The 27,070-nt window shown below is 34.9% G+C and overlaps 1 protein-coding gene across 1 annotated transcript in view; it reads right to left on the bottom strand.

Moving 5' to 3' along the window:
- Rpn3 (regulatory particle non-ATPase 3) overlaps positions 1-27,070 on the bottom strand; it is a 195,115-nt gene that overhangs the window by 158,071 nt on the left and 9,974 nt on the right. The window contains exons 2-4 of the mRNA XM_090404567.1: positions 20,588-20,732; positions 5,698-5,888; positions 76-216 (exon numbers count right to left, since the gene is read on the bottom strand). Coding sequence (XP_090260693.1) covers positions 76-216; positions 5,698-5,888; positions 20,588-20,702 — 447 coding nt within the window. The 5' untranslated portion in view covers positions 20,703-20,732. The remainder of the gene's footprint in view (positions 1-75; positions 217-5,697; positions 5,889-20,587; positions 20,733-27,070) is intronic.

Raw genomic sequence — 27,070 nt, 5'->3', positions numbered from 1 at the left:
ACAGTTGAAATGTCAGTCAATGATTTAGAAGGTTTATAACTGAAATAATAAAGAACATCGAACTTCTTGGCTTACCATGTTGCAACGATCCAAATCAATAAGATTAAGCAGGACTAATAAATGTATATACACATCTAACTCAGGAAGAAGAGGAAGTTGAGCAGATTTTCCACTTCTCATTCTTAGCTGACTTGTTTGTACATCAGTATCCATTGGCTGACAAAAAAAAATAAATAAATAAGTAAGAACTTAGTTTGTATCAAATGTATCAAACAAAGCCAATTATGTACAAACATTACAAACTTATTAAATGATGACTAGAGTTGCAGCTCATGTGGCACTATTTCCAAGAACAGAGAAACATTGGAATCAATTTTATGAATTATTTACACATAATCACATGTAAAGATGATAATTTATTATAAGGACATATATTTCAGTCTGAAAATTACAGACCATATTCAGTCGCAAAAAAAAGTTGATACAAGATAGAATGAGCCACGTGATGTTATATTCCAGTAACGCTATGTTCTAATTGAGGAAAAGGTTAATCATAACAGTATATTATTGATGCATTATTCTAATCAGTTTCCCATATTTTTTATAACGATAGGCAGTCATTCCAATTCAAGTTCGGACACTGAAACAAGGCTTCAGCAATCTCCTTAAATAAATGTTAAAATTTGTATTGACAGCAATGTAGTAGGCATGTTTCAGACCAAAGAATGTTATAGTCTGAGTCAACTTCATGTTGAGCCATTCAAGATTTATCAGATTTCCTGTGGTAAATATATAACTGATGTTTTCTTGTATTCTCTTTTCTATTGAGCATCCAGTTTATCTGAAGTAGCATAGACGGCAGTCACAAAAAACTTGGTAAACACCTTTCCAAGCTTAATGAAAAACACCTTTCGGAAAGCTTTCTGAGCTTTCCACTTTTCTACAACAGATAAATAGCCTTCACCCACATGTTCAATTCACCAAGGAAAAAGAAAATTCTGGTACTTTACCATTTTTGGACATCCTCCTTACTCGAACTTCTTCTGGTACCTTATCTACAAGCGTCTTTCGAAAGCCCACATTTACTGGCAGATACATTCATAAAAAGTCTGCTCACCACACATCTCAAAAATTTGGCATTCTTAAATCTCTAATTAATAGAGCACATAAAGTTTGCTCTTCTCCAGTAATCTTACAACAAGAACTTTCCATCATTAAAAAGTTAATGGAATCGAATAATTACAACCCCCAATCAAATCCATAATTGAATCTTATGTTCCAATACCTAAGGTTTCTTCAACAGTCCACAGAGTTCCAATCCCTTACATTCCAGGAATCTCAGAACCTATAGGTAGAATTTTGAAAAAGTACCAATTGATTCCCACATATGTTCCTATCAACAAAATTTCCTCTTTATTGCCAGCCTATCTTTGGCTGGCGTTTACCAAATACCATGTGAATGAGATGTTTCTTATTTTGGACAAACTGGCCATTCTGTAGAAAAAAGAATTAAAGAACATCAATATTATATTGAATACAACAAACCTCAGAAGTCTGGTCTAGCACAACACAGTATTAACACTACTCACAATATCCAGTGGGATAAAGCTATTCTCCTCCATAAATGCAGGTTCAAATATGAACACCTTTTTAAAGAAAGTTGTGAAGCTATTTTACACTGACTGAATTTAAATCGAAATGATTGTCTCTCTCTCTCGAAGATCTGGGAGTCTTTAATTTTATGTAATCAATAAAAAACCAATTATCTTAAATATTAATTAATTATTAATTTCTATTATTTCCTAGCACGTGGCAACAATTGTATTTTAATAGGTGATCCACCAAATGTTCGTTACTTGTATTCCATTCCTATAACTGTTTGTGTGACACTGATGTACTATTAGTTTTAGTATGAATTACTGTGGTCTTACGTGTTCCTTTAATAATTATACTATGCCACAGGTACTTCTAAAAATAAGATTCATTTATTGCTGGATATAAAAGTAGCTACTAAATCATATTTATTCAGAATCCTGGAAATCGGTTCTGAAACAAATTTGTCAATACAAATTTGAATGTTTATTTAAGGAGAGTGTTGAAGCCTTGCTTTACTGTCCAAACTGAAATCAGAATGACTGCCTATCATTATCAAAAATATGAAAAAGTCTGATTAGAATTACTCATCATTATTTTTTTTAATACTTACTATTAAAATCAAGAATGGCATTTTATGAAGTCATAATGTCTCAAGAAACTTACAAGATGCTGTACCTATCGGGTGATCTGTAGAGTATAATGACATTATAATTATATCATTGTAACTATAATTATAATGACATTTAATTTTTTTTTATATATACTGTTATGATTAACCTTTTCCTCAGTTAGAATATAACGTTACTGGAAATATAACATCACGCGGCTCATTCTATTTCAAATAAATCCATTGTTTGCATTCTACCTTGTATTAACTATATTTTTGCCACTGAACATGGTTTGTAATTTTCAGACTGAAATATATGGCCTCGTAATAAATTATTACCTTTACTTTGTGTTTACATGTAAATAATTAATAAAAATATGGCACAAGTTCCTTAAAAGAAAGAATTGGCATCAGTAACACAATCTATATTTAACATAACAATAATACATATATATTTATGTTGCCTATTGATGCCAATGCTTCCTTAATAAGGATGTTCTTTAGGAAGAGATAAATAAAAACAAACACTAGATTTAACTTTAAAATTTAACAAAAAAAAAAAAAAAATTATACAATTATAATAAATTCTTTATTTCCATTTACCAATATTAACAGTAGAATTGCTTTGATTCATCTGCATGATCATAATATTCTTGTACTTATGCAGGAAATATGGATTTCCTGCATAACCTAAAACCTGGAGTTCACATTTAAATATGACTGTTCAAACTGAATCCTAGGTCACATTGTCCTTAAAGTTAATAAAGTATTACACAAAATGTCTGTAGCCTCTTCTAAGTAGCTTTTGAACCACTGTTCAGAAGAATAGCAGTTGCATTTTCTCAATGGACTTGATATCTATGTTGTGGTGTGTCCCATTTAAATTCTCTCTAGTAGACAAACCCCATTGGTGTTTTTTCTTTCCAATATAAAGGAAGAATCCTGTCTTTTTTTATGATTAGTGATGCCCCATATGGGCATAGCCTCTCCCAGCCATGTCAACTCCACCTTCTAATCGTGAATCTTGTTTCCACAAAGAAGAGCTCTTGTGTAGAGGCAAGTATTGCCACCATAAGGCATATCTTCTCTGGCTGGAGAAAATGTTAAGCCTCTAGGTTGTAGGTGAAACACTAACTCGTTTACTGGAATCCAGAAAGTGGCCAAGTTTCATGTTTGGTTTTCGTGAATAGACTCATTATTTTTTATTCCTTCCCTTCCTTATTCTCAGATGAAATGTATATCTGTCCTCTAAGAACACTACAGGAACCAACCAAGATCCTGTTGCATTTGGCAGTGGCATATTCTTAGGGGAAGATGTGCACTTCATCTGAGAAAAAAACAAGGGGGGGGGGGAAGAGGTGGAATCCTTGTTCTGAACACCAAACATGGAACTTGGCCACATTCTAGCTTCCAGTAAACAAGGTGGTGTCTCACAAATCAATGAAAGAGCATTCTATCATCCACAGGTTTGGCATTTTCTCTAGCTAGGGAAGATACACCTTTATGGTGATGGCACTTGACTCTACACCAAGGAACAAAATTAACAGAACCAAATATTTTTCATTAATATTTTATTTTTTAACAGTATCTATTATGGCAAATATCAGATATAATAGGCATTTTTGGCATGCAAATTCCAAGTATGCAATAGAAACCGATTTACCACTCAACAGGTCCACACACAATGTAAATTATTCATGGCTACAAAAACATGAGTTGTAACCACGTCACTCATTCCTGTTTTCTGGCTTGCTAATGTAGGTTAGCCACAACTCCAATAGCTTCAGCATGGCAAGTCATCATCATTTGAATGACTCTTTGGAATGGCAGGCTGCTGGACAAATAGCAGCTAGGTAGTCACAAGTGACACACTGACAACATGCCATGAAGTGTCATGCAATGGCAAACTAATGGACACTTTGAAGCAAGGTAGTCACGACTGGCACGTTGACAATGTGCCATGAAGTGTCATCTTGGTGCTATGGAAGCAGTTTCAGAAGACAAAAACACCATTACAAGAAAAGCCGGACAAAGTTGCCCAAGGGCTACGTCAACTAGAACAGACCACTATCTGACTAACAGCAAGATGGAAATTCTATAACTAAATGAATGGCAAATGAAAAAATTTGCAACTAGACTGTGTTAAGAAAGCTCAAATCAAGTGGACTCTATGCAAGGGAGCCAGTGGTGTGTATACCATTAATCCAAACCACTTCATCAAATTTGACTGCTGCCATTAACATGTGACTTGGAGCACTGATAAATGGGACAGAATTTTGTTTTCTGATGAAAACAAAATTCTGTTTTCATAAATGGATTCTAGATGTGATTCAGAGTAGGATTTCTGAGTCTGAGTAACATATTCATTATATGTTTAAAAAATTCCTTCAACAACTGCTAAATGAATGGCATGATTAAAGCATGTAATAAATTTTCAACTGAACCTTCATCATGTTCAACTTTCTACATCAGTATTCGGCAACCTTTTTCATATGAAGGGCTGAATACTGCAAGCGCCACGAAGCTTGCGTGCGCTGCATTGCCGACTCCTCCTGATTTAAATAATTAAACTTAAAATTACAACAATTGGCATGAATGGTTTTGAAATGTCTTTCTATATTAATTTTTTTAGAAATAGCCACACTATTATTGCATAATAAACAAATACATTTGCCATTTATGATTGATAAAGCAAGGTGCTCGCACCTGATCTGACAGATACATGCTAATTGTTAACATGAATATTCTTTTTGTATTAATTTTTTATGGTATTTTATATTCATTCATATGTGACAAAAGTATGTTGTAACAGCGAGGTAAATAAAATAATGTTAAAATTTTATATTGCACTCTTCATATTAAAAATGATTGCTGACCTTTGCAAGATGTGTTTTACATTTATGGAAAATACTAAGGAAAGAGTTCTGGAGCTTGCTCCACCTTTACTACGAGTTGCCCATAAGACAATACTTATGTTTGCATCTGCCAAAACTTTTACTTTCTATATATTCAGCACGAAACTCTTGTAGTGTCTATATTCAGCTATGAAATAATGTTGGATTCAATAATCACTTAATTTGTACCATCATGTATTATATTTGCAGGGTTTTTTCTTTATTTTTTTTTTTGCATTTTAGCACATACTAGTAATGAATGTATCTCCCAGATATACTGCGATCTACGCTGCAAAATTACTACTGCAAGCTTCAAAGAGGTTTACAATAATTTCTCTGAGGGCGCACTAAAAATTCACTGCGGGCGCCATGGTGCCTGCGGGCACTGCGTTGTCGACCTCTGTTCTACATTATCATCTGCTGTTATATTTAAAAAAACTTTTTTAAACCATCTCTAATTGAAAATAATTTTCTGCAAGATAAATATGCAACCAGCTATATAATGTCCTAATGCAAGTTTAGGAAAATGAAATTTAAATTAAAAAGTTGATACACATACAACATATTAAGTAATTAAACAAGGGACAATGCAATACATACCTCATCTATAAATTTCAAAAGGGCCTCTCGCTGCTGAGCAGAATGGGTATAAAAACTAGTAACAACTTTTCTTAAAATTCTAGCATTCAGTCTTTTCCGAGTTGACACCAGAGCCCGAAGAACTCTAAGAATAAATCGTGGTTCCTTTGATGCAACAGATTTTTCTATGTGCCGTGCATGATCCTTTATATCTGTATGAAAATCAACGAAAGCATTTATTATCACAAAATCAAAGAATAGTAACCTTAATTTATATATATGACAACCAACAAAATATTGATTTGCATAAAGACTAGTACTAACTACAATGTTTATCTCATGTTGAACTTCTCTAAGCAGAATGAGTGTAATCTAGCAAATTAAGAATGCAGACAAGCTGTGTTTTAAACTTCATGATATTCATGTCATATTATTATTATTATTATGGGCAACTCTAGGGAGTCGACAGACTCATCAAGGGAGGCCCTAACATCATGTCAAGAACAACTATTCGACATTCACACAGTATCTATTATACCTCGCCTTGAACTCATTCACAGTCATGGCACCTACAACAGACGCTGGCAGCTTATTCCACTCATTCACCACTCTCCATGCAAAAAACCTAGTTCTAACACCTTTGCTAACCACACTCATCCATTTTCCATGTATGGCCCCTAGTCCTCCCACCACCAGTCCTATTCTCAAAAATATCTTCTGAATTAATCTTATAGAAACCCTTCAGTAATTTGAATGTCTCAATCATATCACCCCTTTTCCGCCTATCAACCAATTTCTACAACCAACACAAATCATCAACTTGTTCTCATAAGGTTCATTATACAGACCTGCTATCATCTCTGGATCCTCTCCACCTCCTCCCCATCAAGAAGAAACCTTGGCGCCCATATCTGGGCATAGTAGTCTAGATGGGGTGTTATCAAGGCTCGATCAGAGGAACAATAACTTGTTTGTCTCTGCTTGTTAAAGTATTTTTCAGCAACCAAGTGATTTGATGAGCTGATTTAGCCACTTTTGCAATGTGCCCCCTAAACTTCAACTCCCTATCCACCAACATTCCCAAATCCCTGGCCTCATCGATCTCCTGGAGTATGGTTCCACCAATGTGATATACTGCTGCTAATCTTTTCACCCCAAAATGCATAACCTTACACTTTGCCACATTAAATTGACATCCATTTTCCTTAGCCCAGTCCTCCAAACTATCCAAATCATCCTGCAAAATTTTGACATCCCGTGCACTCACTATTGCTCTACCCAACTTCGCATCATCAGCAAACAAGTGAAGATCCTTTCCTAAATTGTTAATGAACAAATTGAAAAGTAGTGGTCCAAGAACAGAACCCTGCAGCACACCACTAGTCACTGGCTGTCTTTTGGACTCTATTTCTGAATAAACCACTCTCTGATATCTCTCCATCAACCACCCTCCTATCCATCTCACCAATCCTATATCCATCCCCCATATGCAGTTTACTGATTAGAATTCCATGTGGTATCCTGTCAAAGGCCTTAGCAAGGTCCAGTAGAATCACTGCAAAACCATTACCTTTTTCCAGTTCGGCCGTCGCTGTGTTATAAAACGTGAGCAAGTTACTGAGGCATGATCTACCCTTCACAAAATCATGTTGTCCCCCATACAGTATCCCATTTTCATCTATCCAATCCTGTATTTTTCTCTTGACTAATTTCTCCAAGACCTTGACAACGATTCCTGATATGCTAATCCGTCGGTAATTTACAACAGCAGTCTTCGAACCTCCTTTATGGAGTGGAACTATTTTTCCCTCTTTCCACCCCCTTGCGACTAACCCAGACCCGAGACTTAATTTAAACAAAACGGTCAAGGGCACTAACAATTCTTTAGCTGCTTCACGTACGACACAAGCTGGTATACCATCCAATCGCACAGAAGTATTGACATTGAGGTTTTGTAATAGACTCTTCACCTCCATTTCATTCACCACAATTCCCATATAATCTATTGGTTCATTCATTCCTGCAATGTCACCACCTGGATGATATACTTTTTCAAAGTGCTCGCTCAGTAATTCAACTATATCAACTGATTGGGTTACCTCCCTACCATCGGCATTCTTTAAAATCATTCTGCCATACACATTTTTTCTTTTACTTGCAACATATCAAAAAAACTGTTTAGGGTTCTCTTTAGCCTGCATGGCTAATGTTCTTTCATAATCCGTTTTTGCTTTTCTTACCACACTCGTTCTTGTGCTTTATACCATTCATGTGCCTGTTGGTCACCTTTCTCCTTAAATTCCCTCCATAGTTGTTTCTTTTTCTTGCAGCTGAAGCTTAATGGTGTTATTCATCTATTTAACCCCAACTTGATTTATTATTTGGACTCTAGGTATACAATCAGCCATTGCCTCATACAAACACTTCTTAACTGGCACCCATGCACCATCAACATCTAGCCCTTGCAGTTTTACATGCCATGGCACTAACCCAATCAAACTCCTAAGCTTGTCATACTTACCAGCCCGATAATTCCACATGTACCCTGTCTTAATTGTAAATTCCACACCTTCAGCCACCTCCCAAGTCAAGACCCTATGATCATGCTCACCAATTGGTGGCAATGTGGTCATATTTGTTACAGTCAAATTCTCAGATGCAATTACTAGGTCAAGCACTCTCGAACCCCTAGTATATTCCATTACATGTGGTCTCAGGTAGTTATCCCTTAATAACCGCATAAAATCCAATTCCTTCCTCCCATGTGTCCTCTCCTCTTTCCAATCAATGTTACCATAGTTGAAATCTCTCATAATAATTACCCTCCTTCCACCCATTTCTTCTATTTGCTTGTGCATACTATCACCACCATCTATTCCATCACCTGGTCTATAGCAGCACCCAACTGTATATTTTGTTCTGCTAGTTTCAATCTCTCACCAAATAGCCTCAAATGTGCTCTTTTCTCTATCCTGCAGTTCCACTTCTATTCTCCTTGGCTGTAGCTCATCAACTATCATCAATAACACCCCTCCCCCATTTTATTCTCCCTGTCACTCCTGAGCACACCATGCCCCCTCACATTCAATCCCACTAGCTATATCATCTTCTGTCAGCCATGTTTCCCTAATGCCAATAACCTGTGGCCTGGAAGTGCCAACCAAGGCCAAAAATTCTTCCTTCTTGTTCCTAATACTTCTGGCATTAGTATACATGAATTGCAGAAGTCCATTTGTCCCATCCCTATTTTGATGCCTTATACTAACTATCCCATTCTGATTTGTTGTCTTTCGTACTCGCTCGGGCACACTTTCATACACTCAACTGTCTCCCCTAAAGTCTGCATATCTAGTCCCCCTCCCCTTAATAACTCCAGTTTTCCTGATTCTGCACATCCACTTCCACTACATTCAACACCTTTTCAAGTCTCTGTACACCAAATTCATTCAAATGTAAACCATCCATCTTATATAAATCCTTTCGCCCATCGAACTCACTCCACACATCCACAAATTCCACATCACTCCTCCTGCATAATTCACTCATAATGTCATTTGCAATTATGGGCCTCCTTCTATACTCTTTACTGTCATACCGCGGCAACAGACTCACCATCCTAACTTTCTCACTCTTCTCTTTTGCTACCTCAAGCAATTCCTTCAAATCCTCTCTCATAGACATTTTGTCTCCTTTCAAATCATTTGTACCTGCTACTACTATCATTTCTTTCACCTGCTGCTTTTGCATTCTAATTGACTCGCCTACATCCTTAACGTTCACACCAGGTTGGTACGATTTTGTTAAACTCTCAACTATCATATTACTAAAGAATCTCCGTACAACACTCGCTCTTTCATTTTGTTTACACTCACTATCATACTCTTATTTTTCTTATCATACTTTTGCCGTTAATTAGTCGGTATGCTCGGTAAACATTTTTGCCAACGCTCCTGCTGCCGATTTGCCCTGTGTATCGCTCCGCATAACCGTGCGATCTCACTCATTGCATCGGTCTCATTATTTTTATTTTCCGTTAATTAATATCCAATATTAATTCATATCCAATGAAATTTAACCTTAAAATTGATTAACTACAGTAATCAGAAAAAATTAAGCAAATGATGGCATATGATCACAAACAAAAAAAAATAAAAATAAAAAATTTAATAAAAAGCATTTTGTATAGTGATGCCAGTCATTATCTTAACAATCGAACCTACACAAAATGTACTGTAGACAATTTTGCTATCCTTAATTCTACCATTAAAATGGACTACTGACTAACCAAATTTTAATAGTGATCAAAAATAACAATTTCATTAAATTTCAAACTAAGGGGAAAAAGATACATAGGCAGACCCAGGAAAGGTTGGCAAAAGGAAATTAAAGAAAAATTGGAAAAGAAGGGAATTAACTGGAAAGAAGCAAAACAACAAACCTTGGACAGGACGGCATGGAAATCTCTTTGGCAAAATCTCGACGCTTAAAAGCATAAGAGATCATAGACGAAGAAGAAGAAGAAGAGACATTATCATTTTGAATTGTTTTGCTAATAAAAACAGCCCAATTACAAAAGAAATATATATACATATATCAGGGGTGAATATTCCAGGTATGCGGTACTCATCCATGAAATATCAGTATTATCAATATTATATTTTTGCATTTATTATTATTATTATTACATCACACCTCCAGGGAGTCCAAAGACTCATCAAGGGAGGGCATCTACTCTACAACTCTTCATCTCACTACTCCACCAACCTTCATCATCTAACACCAATGCCATCTACCGCCGACTACCATCACCACCACTAGTACTTTCACAAACAATCGCAAACAACCATGCCCATGGCAGAATTTGAATCCGCAGCCTTTTGGCTAGAGAGCAGATATGCTAACCACTCAGCAAACCAGGCCAGCTCAATTTATTCCCATTAAAGACTTCCATAGCATGATTCCTAAAATTAAGCACAATATACTAATGCTTCATGATGAGGGCAATTTTCGATGCATAAACATTGCATAAAATTTGCATTAATAGCCCGGGTGAGCTTTCAAAATACATACACCTTTGAGCCCTTTGAAAAGATGTAAAGAGGGCGCAGAGGATCAAATTCTTGGCATTTAGTAGTTTTAAACCCATGAAAAGGCAAGGCTGGGTGAGCTCTGAGACAATAGCACCTAGAACAGTGATGGCGAACCTTTTTACCCAGGTTTTTTTTTTAAATATTGACGTTGTTGATGTGCCACTTGCATACATGCATTATAAATTTAACTACTTAATCATAGATGGTGACTTATACATATCATATTAGGCTATTTATTTAATAGGACATTGATATACAATCTATGAATTCATATTATACATTTAATTTAATAAACTGAAATTACTGAAATTAGTTTTTTCATCAGAATACCAATATTTTTCAACATCCAAGGTGTGTCACCTGAAATCCTCAAGTGTCAGTGCTGACACGCTTGTCATAGGTTTGCCATCACTGACCTAGAGGCTGTGATTGGTTATTGTGTCAACCAATCCAATCGAATGTTGCCATTTGTCATGAGTTGCTGTTTTTATTTTCTGAGTTTCACCTGTGAACTGACGTGGTAAGGCAAGTTTTTATATATAATGTAGACAAGTTTTAAATACATAATTTTCCATAAATTTATCATTTTTTTGTCCATTTTTACAATGGAAAACTGTTGATGATCTAATGAATGTCCCATTTTCTGTTAGAACTTTTGTGGATTTATGACTATACTTGAAGGAGGTAAGCCTCATCCTCCTCTTCCAAATTTACAGAGCATGCACAAAGATGCAAAAACTGAATATATAAAACACTTCTCTATTTCACAATACAATACAATAGAATGGTTAACTGGATGTGAAGTTCAAGAAAATTATATAGAATTTTTAAATGTGCTCTGTGAGCATGATACTCTTTTAGACAGTCATTTAAAGGATTCGATTGTATTTTAAGGAACTTCTTCCACAGTGCAAAATGATATTATTAGCACTATATGTGATGTGGTTAAAGATGCTATAAAAAAAGAAACTGCTGCCGCTACATTTATGGCTATTCTTCTGGACGAAGCATCTGATGTCATGTCAAAATTGCAGCTATCAACTGTTTTCCGTTATGTCCGTAATGGGCATATATACGAAAGGTTCATCGGATTTACAGACATAAGTGATGATAAAACGTCTAGTGCTCTTTTTAAACATGTTGTAAACAGAATTGAGGAATTTAATATCAAGGCCAAGTTAGTCGGCCAAACTTATGATGGTATCTGTGTAATGAGTGGCCATATTAATGGCTTACAGAGGAAAGTTATTGAGGCATATCATTTAGCAATATATACACATTGCTATGCCCACATTTTGAATTTAGTTCGGAAGCAAAGCCTCCTGAATATCAAGGAATGTAGATTGCTTTTCCAAACTATCAGTGCATTGGCAGAATATTTTTCTAAATCATCGAAAAGAATAAATGCTTTGCAAGATTGTGTTACTAAAAAATTACTCTCTGTCGCACCAACCAGATGGAACTTGACTTCCTGTTTAACAAGTACAGTAAAACGTCACAGAAATCAACTCAGTTTACAGAACGCTTACCTGTACAGAAAAATACACAAACTATTAGTCACTCCTCCCCTACAATATAGTATCATTAAAACCCTTGTTAACAGAGCTTCCCACCTTTGTTCCAATCAGGCTTCCCTCACAGCTGAGCTCTCCTTTATCTACCATACCTTCTTGTTCAATGATTATAAATGCCAAAAATATTAAGAAAAGTTGTTTTCCATCATCTCTCTCAACATTCAAATTAGAGTCGAACTATTACTCTTCCCTGTATCAGGGGTACCTCTAAAAAAATAGCCAGAACTTGAAAGAAATATCTCTGCATTGCTTTCAAACCTTATTTATCAACTATCTTAAGGAGCATCTCCTTCCTTCCTTCCACTCTCTCTCTGTTCCTGGTGTGCATAAAGTTCCTTGTTCTTGCAACTTTGTCATATTATGGACAAACTGGGAGATCTACCTTGAAGAACACAAGGAATGCAACCATTGTCATAACTATGGCAGCAGATTTAAAAGTCAACTTAATGTAAATAAACATGGTTGTGTTAAACTTGCCAAGATTTGGAAAACATTAATTCTTAAATCTTTTATCCAACAGCCAAGGACTAGCTATCACCACTTATAGAGGGCACCCTCTTAAAATATTAGAACTATTAAATCTAAGCCAGATGTTTCTAAGCATCTTTAGTAAGGACGAAAGACTAGGCTTTGGACAACTCTTCACGTAGATCACATGGAAGAAAATCAGTATGCTATATGTCAGAAAAACTATTTTTAAAGTAAGTAAAACCATAAGACACTCAGCTGAATCTCAATATGTATGGGTGCATTAATCTACCAAAGATCTGGGAGATAGTCACTGTAAGATCAACTTCAACCACAAATGCAAAAAGAACACCAAATTAGGACTTCAGGTATTTTGTTAATTTGAACTGTTTCCTATAATCACTGTCACTCAATGCAATGTAACAAATAGCTGTGTTTCTAAAGATACTGGTCTGAAATCAGGAAAAATATAAGCCAGTTAATATCTCTTTCTCTCAGAGAGCGATGGAGGGCCCATCCCCCAGTTTAGCAGTTGGTATTAACAATGCCCTTTAGTTGGAGAAGCATAAGTTCAAATTGTATCTATGACATGAAAAACCTTTATCACAACTTAACTGAAGGTGAGTTAGCCAATTTCAGAAACTCCACACAAAACAGAAGAACATATGCCATTCGGAAGCCATAATATGCAGGTACAATTAACTGCCCTCTTAGAGCATTAATTAGGTTTCAAAGAAGCCAAGTTACCTGACTGTGAAAGGCTAACGAGCCCAACATGCAAGAGGAAAATGTGAAATGGTAAATAATATCTTTTTTACGATTTATTATGTTGTAATACCATGAAAACTAAAGATGATCAGTTGAAGATCTCAATATTTAAGATATCAAAGTGAAAACTGATAGCATAAGGGATCATTTTGATGTTGAAACGCATTGATCAATAGGAATAATAAAGTTTTTACATTTTACAAGGCTTAAAGCTTAAAGTGTTCAGACTTGGATGAACAAAGTCTGAACACAGACACAGACAAATGACATCATTCCTGACATGTATCCTCAAAGGATGTACAGGATACTCTAACAGCTAAATAAGTTTAATATTATTATTAGTAGCTTCCTTCCTTCCATCCTGACAATATTTTTCCAAATTAATCTGTTAATTATTATGTCTTTAATAATGCCAAATCTTTAATTTTGGTCTTCTAAAGCAGTGCTTCCCAAACTTATGGATGCCAAGACCCCTTTGGAAAAATTAAAATATTTCACAGCCCCCCATCTAAATCGTAATACAGACATATAATATTATAATATTCATTGTATTTATATTCAATACAATTTATATTCAAGATTTTGCATTTGTAATCTTTTTGTGTGCTTCTTATCAACAGTTTTTGAAATGAAACTTATATGAAGAAGCATATATTTACTAATATTCATTAAGCACAGAAATACGAAAGAAGCAAAATTTCTGAACCAACACCAATATGTGATTTTTTCCATTAAAATATAAAAAAGAACAAAAAAGAAATAATAAACATTCTTTTAAGATTAAAAAAAAAATCTACTTAGTCTTAAAACATTTTAAATTTGTTTTCATTAATTCACGGCCCCCTCAACAAAACTTACAGCCTCCCCCAAGGGGGTGGGCATGGCCCACATTTGGGAAGCGCTGTTCAAAAGGCACTGCTAATTGCATCAATCCAACAAGATCTTAGTTTCTAGACTGTTTCCTTCCATCCTGGCTTCAAGAAGCTGTTTGATTATCAGTTCTTTTCTCAATTCTGTTTAAAACACACCATCTTAGATTGGCTTGTCTCACAAATTTCTGAATACTAATGATGGGAAGTTTTTCTAATATCTTCATTTTTAATAGTTTTTTTTTGCCACAGATGCCATCTGTTCACTTTGCTAACTTTTTCTCAGAAAATATTTCTAGTACAACTTTAAGTAAAACTGGTTTGAGCACTTTTGTATAGTGTTGGTGTTCTGGCTAACTTCTACCTTATTCCATATAAATTCAAATGACACTTGCTGCACTTATTCTATTATCTATTTTCAAAATCAATTTGCATCTTTGCTAAAAATTGTAGACACTGAAATATTTAAATTAAGCAGATTCACCAATAAGAATGCAACTGACTTAGGGCTCTAATATTCGTACCCTACTTTCCTAATATTTCTATCTTAAACTGATGGTTTTCATGCCAGATTTGATGTGGAAGAGTTACTCATTAAACTGGAGTCCTGAAGCTTTGATTTATTTAGGAGTATACATATCATATGAACAGAGAACTTAATATCTCCAATTTAGATATCAGTCTGATGACACTTTCCTTCATAATGTGATCAATATATAGTAGATGATGAATAAGAGTGGAGAATGCATACACCCTTTCTTATAGCTGATTTTCTATTAAATCTTCTTTCAGTATTTCCTTCAATTCTAACTGCATCATATAAATGTATCATTTTGAACAGCATTTCTCTTAGAACATTATCATATGCTTTCTCTAGCCCTACCAAACTTAAGAATCCCTACATCTCATTACTTCTCCTCTATTTGTCGAAGTAAAAATCTGATTCTGACAATTCTTATATGGCCTGAAACCAATTTGTTGTTCCCCAAATTTTCTTAATATCAAGTATGTTTGCATAAATGTTACTTGGAACACAGTACATAAATTTCTTTGTAATTCTCACATTGTTTCGTTTCTTCCTTTTTAGATGGATGCTATGAAAGCGCTACTCCAATCACATGGAATTTAACCTTCTGATTTATGCAGTATATAAGGCATTTCTGATCAAATATTACTAACTCCAGTGGCTTTTCCACATTTCAGCTCTGTGATAGATTTGTCTATCTTAAATACTGTAGAGCAAGCTATCAGAAACATGTATTTCTGATGCATTCATCTTCAATATTTTCTCTGTTTATCAGATGTGGTAATCTTTCAAATTAATTACTTTAGACATTCAAAATATCTTCAGTTTTTATATAATTTTTTAATCTGATTTCTTTAGAATTCTTTTTCTTCCACTTTTATTTATTTTTTTTTTTTTGAACAGTCTCTAGAACATTCTTCTAATGTGTTGATATTTATCTTCTAAATTCTAAGTATCCTGGCAGAGTATGACATTTTGCTATTGTTGCACCATAAAACCACAAATCAATAATCAATCTATATTCTAAAATCTTCCTATGACTTGTTAACCTACTTTTACACTTAGCATTCTTACATTGTTCTACGCATTCTTGGAGGATATGTTGGCTTATTGACAGAAACATTTGTTTGATTTCTTTACTAGGATTGACTAACATTTTGAAACTACCATGAAATTCTAATTTTTCTATACTTACAAACAATATCACTACATGCTCCCTGCATGAATCAAGAAAATATTCAGATTTTGTGTTTGGAGATGAAAACATTCACTAAGTTTCCAAGGTTTGGTTCTTGTTCTGAAAAACTTTCAATTTTTTTCTCCAAGATTAAGATACAAAGAACCTTTACACGGCTTTTCAAGTGAAGTTCAGTTAGCCACTCTCATACAGAAGTAGCAAGGCTTTTCTTCTCAGAAACCCATGTGTTTCAAATGAAATCAGAAAAACCAGCTGGAACATATGCAGTTGACAGTTATAATAAACTGGCCTCATAAATTGCTTTGCTCATAACTCCAAATAGCAAATAGTCAATAATATTTGTATATTTTATTCTACAGTATATTTGAAATCTGTTCAGCTTTTAATTCTTCTAATAACTTTGGTAAGCTATATTACTGAGAGGAGACCTCCACATAGCCTTTAAAGCAATGTAGAAAACAGACTATGGCTTCTGAACTAATGTCCAATCCTCATCTTCTCATGGTGCATCCTGTTAGGTATCTACCTGGATACTGAATGAACGTGGATGGGATGGCACTTTGGGATTCAGCCAACCATATTGTATTCTTTCTGGCTTAAACCAAAATATCAAATGATGGTACAACATGACAGAATTTCATGCCAGCTGGGGCGTCACCCAGTTAAACAACACCCCCATTGTTTTCGCCAGGAACCAGAGCAAACAGCGAAAAGTCAGCTACTGGAACAAATCCTAAAACCCACCCCAATTCAACTGGGGTGACTGAAACAAAAAAGGCAAAAACTGGTTAGATCTTTCTGAGCAATAAATACAAAATGTTATATTCAGGCAATGAAAATCAAGGAAAAGAAGGAGTAGCCACAGTATTCAACATTAAATAAGAGGCTAATCTTCTTGAATGGCAGGCAGTCTCAATTAGAGTGATGTCTGCAAATACGAGAATGGGGAACTGGCCAATGAGACTTATTTGTGCATATGATCTCCAAAAGAAGGTTCTACTAAGGTAGAAGTGGAGGAATTGTTTGATGCTTTAGAGAAAGCATCAGACACAATGAAAAAGGAAAAGATGGTCCCTGTTGGGGATCTAGATAGCAGAGTAGGAAATGATTGCCAGTCATACAAAAATATTTTGGGAAAATTTGGAGAAAAGAGCAAAGTTAATAATAACAGCAAATACCTGTTGGATTTCTGCTCAGGATATGGACTGGTTATTACTAACACCATGTTCCAACATAAAAATGTGCACAAATTCACATGTTGATAGTTGAAATCATGGGAATATAACAAAGATCGGTATTTAAGTTTTGGAGATCTGGAAAAGGCATATGACAAGGTGCCAAGAGAGGGGCTATTCAAAATGCTAAAGTTATATGGTGTTAATGGGGCATTATATCAAGCAATACTTAGTCTTTATTTGAGTTGTAAGTCAGCAGTTAAAACTGAAGGAAGTCCAGGAAGGTGGTTTAATGTTAAATCTGGTGTCAGACAAGGATGTACATTATCCCCTCTGTTATTCCTTATCTATATGGATCACATTATGAAGTGGCATTAAATCTGATCAAAATTGGAGATGTTAACGTCAGCTCTGCTTTATGCAGACGATGTTATACTTCTAAATAAATCTGCTACAAGTCAGCAAGATTCCATGACTAAATTAAATAACTGTTGTAATAGATATTACTATTATTATTACTATTATTACAGGCAACACCAGGGAGTCATTAGACTCATCGAGGGAGGCCCCAAATCATATTCATCACAACTATTTGTCATTCATACAGTATCTATCATACCTCGCCTTAAACTCATTCACTGTCACAGCATCTACCACAGACTCAGGGAGTGCATTCCACTCATTCACTACTCTAAAAGTAAAGAACCCAGCTCTAACACCTTTACTAACCACACTTTTGCCCAGTTTCCATGGATGTCCCCTAGTCCTCCCACAACCAGCCCTGTTCTCAAAAATATCTTCTGAATTAATTTTATAGAAACCCTTCAGTAATTTGAATGTCTCAATCATATCTCCCCTCCTCCGCCTATCAACCAATTTTTGCAACCCACAAATCCTCAACCTGTTCTCATACGGTTCATTCCACAGACCTGCTATCATCTTGGTCACTCGCCTCTGGATCCTCTCCACCTCCTCCCCATCAAGAAGAAACCTAGGTGACCAAATCTGAGCACAGTAGTCTAGATGGGGTCTTATCAGGGCTCGATACAGAGGAAATATGGTATGAAGGTCAGCAATAACAAGACAAAGACAATGAAAATAGGCAGAAGCACTGAAAATATCAACTGCATTGTGAATGGAGAACCTATAGAACAAGTAAAACATTTCAGCTACTTAGGCACGATTTTTAGTGAAGGTGGTAAATTAAATATGGAAATAGACAACAGAATCAACAACGCTTGTATATGATAGGAAGTCAATTGAATATATTTATATGGAATAAGAGAGAAATTTGCCAAAACACTAAATTAGATGTATACAAGACAGTGTTTAAACCAATTTTAACTTATGGGTCTGAGAGCTGGGTCAGAAGTAAAACACTTGATCAAAGGCTAAAGACCACAGATATGAGAGTCCTGAAAAAGATTAGGGCATGAGAAGGCATCAATGGCAATATCATATTAAAAACGAGGATATTAGGAAAGAACTTGACAGTCTCAGCATCCAGGAATGCATTAGGCGAGCTAATCTTGGTGGTATAGTCACTTAAACAAAATGAGAGAGGAAAGATTAGCAAAATAAATGTTCTTGGCCAGGTTGGCAGGAAAAAGGCCCAGAGGAAGAGACCAAGATATAGGTGGATTGATACAGAAAAAAAGTGCCTTAGAAGACAGAAATATAAGATCTGATAATATTGTAGTCTTGACAGGTAACAGACTGATTTGGAGAGAAAGTGTAGATAGGAAGTTAGTAACGATGTAGTACTATCATATCCTGTACACCCCTTGAGGATATATTGTTATTATTTTGTCACCTCCAGGGAGTCCAAAGACTGATTGAGGGAGGGCATCCACTCTACAACTCTGTCTCCACCACTCACAATCCACCAACTGACCGCAACTACACCAACGGCATGTATCGCCCACCACCACTAGTATTTCCACAGACAATCACAAACATCCATGCTCGAATCCGCAGCCTTTTGGCAAGGGAGCGGATATGCTAACCACTCAGCCAGCCAGGCTGACATATATCAGTTATCATCATCATCAGGAATTTGATGATGATGATAACTTTGGTACATTTTTTTCAGTATGATATATCTTGCACAAAACTAATTCATGATCACTTCCTTTTCAGGCCTCCAAAAGTGGTGGCCTTTCAGACCAGACCATGTAATCATTTCAAACACAATTATTTAATTGTATAGAAATAGTGGATATTAAAGATCCAATATTATTTCAAAGCCAAATATAAAAACTTAAAAAGTTTCAAAATTTTGATCAGAGCTTATGAAAATACAATCCTTGGCATCAGAGTTGCCTTAGCTTGAACTACTTAAAAGAACACAAAGGCCAAGCATCTGTACATTCACTTTTATTAGTGCATTTGATCAAGATTTCACTAGCTTGAGAGTTTTTTTGAATGGGTTGGTTCTCTTCAGAGACCAGGCAATTCAATTTGTTCAAATTGCCAACTCCAAAAACTGGTGAGTGACCTAAACGGTCACATTCTCAACAAGTTCAAAAACTGGATCACTGAGAAACAGCAAGTCTTTTCTGCCCAGAAACCCATGTGTTTCATCTGCAAATCAGAAAAACCAAGTCCACTCAATCACCTACTCAAACCTCAGCCCAGCACATCAGAGTCAATATCAACATTGCACTAAGCCTAGGCAAATCGGCAGACAAAGTGCTGGAGCAAGCAGGCTTACTGTTCTTTTCGGGAACCAGATGGAAAGCTTAAGAGATCAGCTTGGAGACCAGGCAATTCAGTCTAGGCACCACTGTTCTCATTAAATACCAGACAGAAGCCACTGGAGGGAAAAAGCCCTCCCTAGTCTACCGTTCTCATCAGAGACCAGGCAGAAACCTTAAGAGAGCAAACACTCTCATTCAATATCAAAGAAATCCAATGTCAGAGAGTTGTATTTTTCATAAGTGAACTCTCACAGTTGGTGCGTAATAGTAATTATCAAAACAGGAGTCATATGGCCTTATTTTGGAGATGTAAATTATATAGAAATAGTAGATAAGATCAAACATTATTTCAAAACTATTTTGAAACTTAGGAAGTTTCAAAATTTTGACCAGACAGCTTATGAGAATACAATCCTCAGCTTCAGAGTTGCCTTAGCTTGCACTATTTAAAAGAACAGAAGCACTATCCAAGCATCTGTATATTGCCTTTTTTTTTTAGTGAAATATTTAATATATTAAATTAAAGATTAAAGCAACCACACACCTTCTAATGTAAGAGCTTCTGCATCAGCTTTGGGGACTTCAGCTTCCTGAACAGAAGATGGACTTTCCACATCTACACTCTTCATTTCAACATCTGCTACCTGTTCTATTACCATTTTAGGATTCACCTAGTTTCAATTACTGACCTGTGTTATGAAATGAGAAACATATTTATTAATTAAATATAATTTCATCGATATGTCTTTGTCTAGACTTAGTTTTCTATTTTCTTGGGGGGGGGGGTAATTTTCAATTAAATGCACATATTGTTAAATAATCAAATATTGCACTATACTTTTAAAAGTAATATTTCAAATAAGTTTTAATTAAATTCATTTCCATTCATACAGAATTCCATTCACTCAAAATGGAATGAATGGGCAATACCAGACAATTGTATACATATAAAACATATCACGCTATACATATAAAATAAATGAAATGAAACACCAAAAAAAAAAAAAAAAAAAAGCAATGGCATGATAATACCAAATAACTTCACTATTAAAACCAACCTACCATCTTTTCCTTGGTCTTCCTCTGCTTCTCTGCCTCTTTAGTATCCAGTTATATACTCATCTGTTATCCTTCATTCTTTCTATCTGATTTATCCATTCTTCATTCAGTTTTTGAAATTTTCCCCGACTTGTGAGTTCCTGATTTTGTTTAGCACTTTTGCACCTTCAATTTTTCTTAATGTTTTCATTTGTCATTTCATTAATTTGTCTAATTTTTGTAGGTGCTGCAAGCATTTCTGCTGCATATGTTAGTCTGATATTATTCTTATTTTGGTTTCTTGTGTTCTTATTCTTCCAGATGAGGTTGTTAAGACATCCAGATATTTTACTATTTAACTGCTTGTTCTTGTACTTCATTTTGTGTGATGCCATAGTTGTTAATTTTTATTTCTAAATATTTTACTTTACTAACTTGTTCTGGTATTTTTGCTTTGAGTTCTAATTTATATCTTATGGATTCTCTAGCAATTATCATGGCTTTAGTTGTTTTCTGTTGACATATTTTTCTTTTTTTCTGTATTACTGAATGTGTTCAGTAATCTTTATAGATCATCTTCATTTTCTGGTAGTATGATTATATTAACAGCATATCTGATTCTTAATTTTTCATTTGTATTCCACACTTTTTCCCATTTTGTTTACTTCTTTTATTTCATCCATTATTAAATTAAATAAGGTGGGACTTAATGAGTCACAATGTCTAATTCCTTTGGTTAGTTTAATTTCTTCAGTCTGTCTTTGTTCTGTATTTATTACAAAAATGTTATCTGTGTGTGCACGTGCATGCACACACAAAGTCATAATTAGCTCTAAAATTTGTATTGGAATTTTTTCTCATTTTTAATATGGTTATTGTGTCTTAACTGTATTCTATCAAATGCTTTGGTTAAATCACTAAAAACATGTAAAGGGAATTACTGTATTCTAATGATTTCTCTATTATTTGCTTTAATATAAATACTATATTGAATTTATTGTTGATCTATTTTTTTCTTCTAAATCTTGTTATTCATCAAGTCCTTCAATTAAATTATTTATTATTTTCTTGGAGCCACAATTCAATTCCATGGAGTCACAAGACTCATCATAGGAGGTCAACGCTAGTTAATACAAAGTCTATTGTACCACTCCTTAAACTGATTCACCATTTGCATTTTCACCACACTCTCAGACAATGAATTCAATGCTCCCACCTCTCTCTCTCTCTATGATTTTCTTTTTCTTTTACTAAGTGTTTGTTCAATACCTTTTTCTATTATTTCAAAAGTTACATTATCTTCTTTATAAATATCATTATCTTTGATTGTATCACCTTTACTATTTTCTGTGTATATATTTTGGAAGTAATCTTTCTATTTATCCAGTTCAATCTTTGTTAGTTTTATACTTTCATTTATTTATTTATTTTGAGTTTGTATTATTCTCCAGATTTTTCAAGGATGCAACTAAACAGAAGTTTAAAATTTTTTATGAACTGTAACAATGATTAAAGACTAGCTAAAAATGAAATACATTCAAGAAGAAACCAATGGTGCTTAATTTTTGCCATGCTTACAATGATAAATATAGATGTGCATAATTATAAATATGCATGGAAGAGTGAGGATGAATGGAACAAAAGATGATCATGAAAAAGGTAATGAAAGACAAGAGTACTTCTGTATGGAGATTCATTTATTAGAAATGTAGTGAATGAGAAAGTGCAAAGGGTTTGTTTTCTTGCATGTAGAATGAGCAGTGATTGAGGCAGTGGATATGAGGAGAAAGCAGGCAAGAGCTGGTAGAGGTAGTAGAAACAAATGATCAGGAGAGTTTGTTAGAGGTTATTGAGGAGAGTAAAAGATAATGGTGAGGGAAGGAGGTAGTGTATTGTCCAAGTATGATAATGAGTTAAGAAGACAAATGAAGATTATGAATGGTATGCTAGTGGAGCTATATAAGAATTCTGTGTCTACTCATACATTCACTTCATTATAAGCAATTTATGTGACTCATTTCAGAGAGCACTTACTTTTAGTGAATATATGGAATGAATTTGAGGAATGGATGGAACTGTATAAGAGACAATGACTGTATTTAAATTTGGTGCGAGTTACTTGAAAAGACTGTTGCTAGAAGGAGAATAATGGTAATGGTATTTTAGTAGTTCATTCAGTGCCTGATCTAGTTCAACTGATTTTCTTTTTCTTTTCTTTCTTTAAAGAAGAAAGAAATGAAAAAGTAAGACTTTTTTTCTGAAGAAGTAAGAGGTATTATGGAGGAACAGGAAAGTAGGGTAGGAGAGCTTGTGAATGTAGAAGTAAGTAGCGTGAATGAAGGAAATGAGATAACAGAAATACAAGACAGACAGGGAAATGGGGGAGGAAGTTGGGATAGACAGTGAACTGTTGCGTGAAAAGTGTGGATGCTGGATGCAGAAATGAAGGTGCAAGTAGACAAAAGACCAAGATGCCCTCGGATGTATGGGACACATTTGGATCTGGGAAGCTTTGTAGGATCATTGGTAAAAAAAAATGAAAAATGGCCAGGGGAGGCATGTAGGAGTCTTATTCAGAAACTGGTGGTGTTGATTGAACCTGTTATAGAACTAGAAATGAGCTAGCATATTTGTTAAAGAATATCAGAGATACCCAAAACCTTCTTTCAGTTGATGAAAATGACCATGAAGGGTCACTGGGTGGTATATGAGGAATGCATAAATGTGATGTTAATAAGGCTCTGTGGCTTGCCAATACTTTTTTTAAATGTCCCTTTCATTGTTCCAAAAGAGAGGAAAGAGGGCAAAATTGTTCTTCTTCATAATGGAGGTGGTAAAAGTACTGATTCAAATAATTGGCACCTCTGTGTCTGGAGTTGTAGATGAAGTATTAGAGAGGTTAGTGAGGGATGAGATTAGAAAGAGGGTTGATAATGACAGTATTTTATTTGATGGACAGCATGGATTTGCTAAAGGAAGGTGTTTTAGCTGTCTGCTTACTTATAAGGTGACACATGCACTGAACCAGGGAGATGCATATAGAGCAGATATATTTAGATTTTACAAAGGCCTTTGATAGACTGCCATGTGACAAGATGGTAATTTAATTGGAGTGGATGGCTGTTGGATAATAGACTAGTGTGCTGGATTGGTAACTGATTATTTGATAGGTATCAGATATATGAGATTATAAGAGGAAAGTCAGAGAAAAGTGTGGACTCAAGGGTCTGTTTTGGAACCCTGTTAAACAGCATTGGCCATTTAACAAGGACTGATGACATTCTTGATTCTTCATTGTATTTATTTTTCATAATTTGGTGATTAAGTTTCTTTCTGAGTGATCTACAAACATTAGCGATGAGTTATCTTTTTTGTAATAATTTTATATTTGCTTCATTCGTAAATGCTGCTTAATAGTAACTAATAATGATATGTCATGCATCATCAGTGTATTGTATAAGATTTTATGTCCTGTTATCTCATGTAATTACTTGAGATGGTATGCTTTGTGTACAACAGCTGCCACTGGGTGAAATAATGCTGTTATGGGTGCCTTGATACACTGTTTTTCTTTCTTGGGCCGCATGTCATGTTCTTATTATAGTCATTTATAGAGCAAAATGAATGACTACGAAGAATTCGATTTTATTTTTAAAATTGTTTTAATTAGAGATTGCCATGTTGGTAAAACGTGTGTTGTTCACAGGTTTTGTTCAGGAACATAGAAAGGTATAGCAACACAATTGGAGTAGACTTTGCTATGAACTCATTGATGGTTGAAGATAAAAAAGTAATGGTAACAAGTGTGATTTGGAATCCATCCAAAATATAATAATAACTTTCATGTTAATGATATTTGAAAAGGTATGAATGGTGATATGCAACTGTTTGGAGATGATGCGAAGTTATGAAGTACTATGAGAAGTACAGCAGATTTAGCATTGCAAGAGGACCTGAGTAGGTTGAGTGAGTGAGGAAGTAAGTGAGATCACTAGATCAATGTTGCAAAGTGTAAAGTTTTAAAATTCGAGAAGCAAAGATGAGATGTAAAATATACAACTGGTAAGAATATCTTAGAGGATGTGGAGATGAGGGATCTAGGGTATCATGGTGGATAAGAAACTAACATTTTGAGGACACAGTAATAAAATTGTGAGGGCAGCACAGTGGATTATGGGAATGGCGTCAAGGACATTGATGTGCACAAGAAAGAATGTTATGTTTCCATTGTGGTAAGGCATTGATCAGGAAGCATATGGATTATGGTGAACAGATATAACCATTTGGTTTTCAAAAGGATGGGAAGATATTGTAGTCTAGAGATGATTCACTAAGGTGGTTTCTCATCTCTGGAATAACGAGTATAAAGACAGATTAAGAATTTGCAGAGTATCGTGGACCAAAGAAGGATGATGTGATTGAAACGAAGATAAAGGATTAATTAATGAGGTTTTACATAGAATGGGGAGGGAAAGAAACAGTTTTTGAATATAGCAATAACATTCAAGAAAATGCAAAGTGACTAATTCAGTTGCATCTGTTTAACAACTTAGCTGTGTATCAATCAGCTTCCTCTTCTTGCTTTAAACTTATTGTGTTTATAACGCTTCAGTGTAAGTAGTATGTATGTTAATTTTTTTTTCTGTATCTAGTTTCCAATTTCTTACTAATTTAATCTTAATTTAATCAATTATATTAATATACTCATTCGACACTGATCTTTTCTCTCTATCTGTACATTTACTGGCAGTACTTCAAAATAAATTTATTTTTTATTCGCTATATCAAATTCCTCTTTATTGAAAATTTTTCTTAATATTTTTAATTTACACACACATTTTTTTATTTTTGATTATCTTATTCTTGTTTCATATGCGAATATAATAATGGTCAGATACTGATATAATTTCTTGCTTTTGTTTCTTTTCTTATGTTAAATTTAAATATCCTGATATTTTATCAGCTTCCAAGGATTCCTCATTTACTTTTTGTCTGTGCTATATTTTTATTTATGGTACTTAAATTCCATTACCTATTCTGCTATTTTTCACTTTAGTTCCAGTCTACATCTTTTTGATTATTTTCTAATCACTGTTTTTGTCTTCTATATCGATGTTTCAATGTTAAAATAGTTATATATCTATTTGCAATTTAAATAATTACATTTTGTAGTCACCTCTATCATCTGTATATTAAACCAAGTTTGTTCTATTTCATCTATAATTATTATTATTACATCAACTCTCCTGGAGTCGAAACTCATCGATGGAGAGAGAGGTTTATGTTTAAATAAAGACAGACTTAAAAAATCACCTTGTCTGATCCCACTCCTTAAAGGATTTTTTACATATCTGTAGTGTGAGATTTTATTACACGTTAATTTCTATATATGCACACACACACTGCTTGGAAAGAAGTCAACAGACACCATAGAGTGAGGAACAAACAGCCATGACACCCACCTTAATAAGATGCAGGATCTCCTTTCTACGCAATGATTGCAGTATATCCTGCAAGGCCTACGATGGCGAACAATGAGGATTTTCGACCATTCTTCTTGTAGGCATGTAATGATGTCCTGGACTGTTGGGGGGGGGGGTGGATATCTCTTGACCTCACCCAATGCTCCAGTTCACCCCACAGATGCTCAATAGGGTTGAGATCAGGGCTCTGTGGAGGTCAGTCGAGTGTAGTGACATACATGTCCACAACCCACACAATTACAGCAGCAGCCTTATGACATGCCGCATTGGCTTAGTGAAAAAGACAATGGTCAGTTTTATAGAAATGCCTCAAAGTAGAAAGCATTGTATAGTCCAGAATGTTCAGATATCCTTTGGGGTTCAGTGTTCATGGTATCACAAACAGAGGGGCCAAATCAGGAAAAAACAGGACCATACCATCACCCCACTACCTCTGAATTTCATAGTTGGGGTTATGCACTCTGGTAAGAGACGTTCACCAGGCATCTGCCACACTTGTCCATCTG

This window comes from Typopeltis vanoorti, chromosome 15 (genome assembly GCF_054136105.1).
Source record: "Typopeltis vanoorti isolate ZY-2024b chromosome 15, IOZ_Tvanoo_1.0, whole genome shotgun sequence".
NCBI lineage: Eukaryota > Metazoa > Arthropoda > Arachnida > Uropygi > Thelyphonidae > Typopeltis > Typopeltis vanoorti.
Note: the sequence above shows the minus strand (reverse complement) of the source record. Positions and strands in the feature narration are given on the sequence as shown.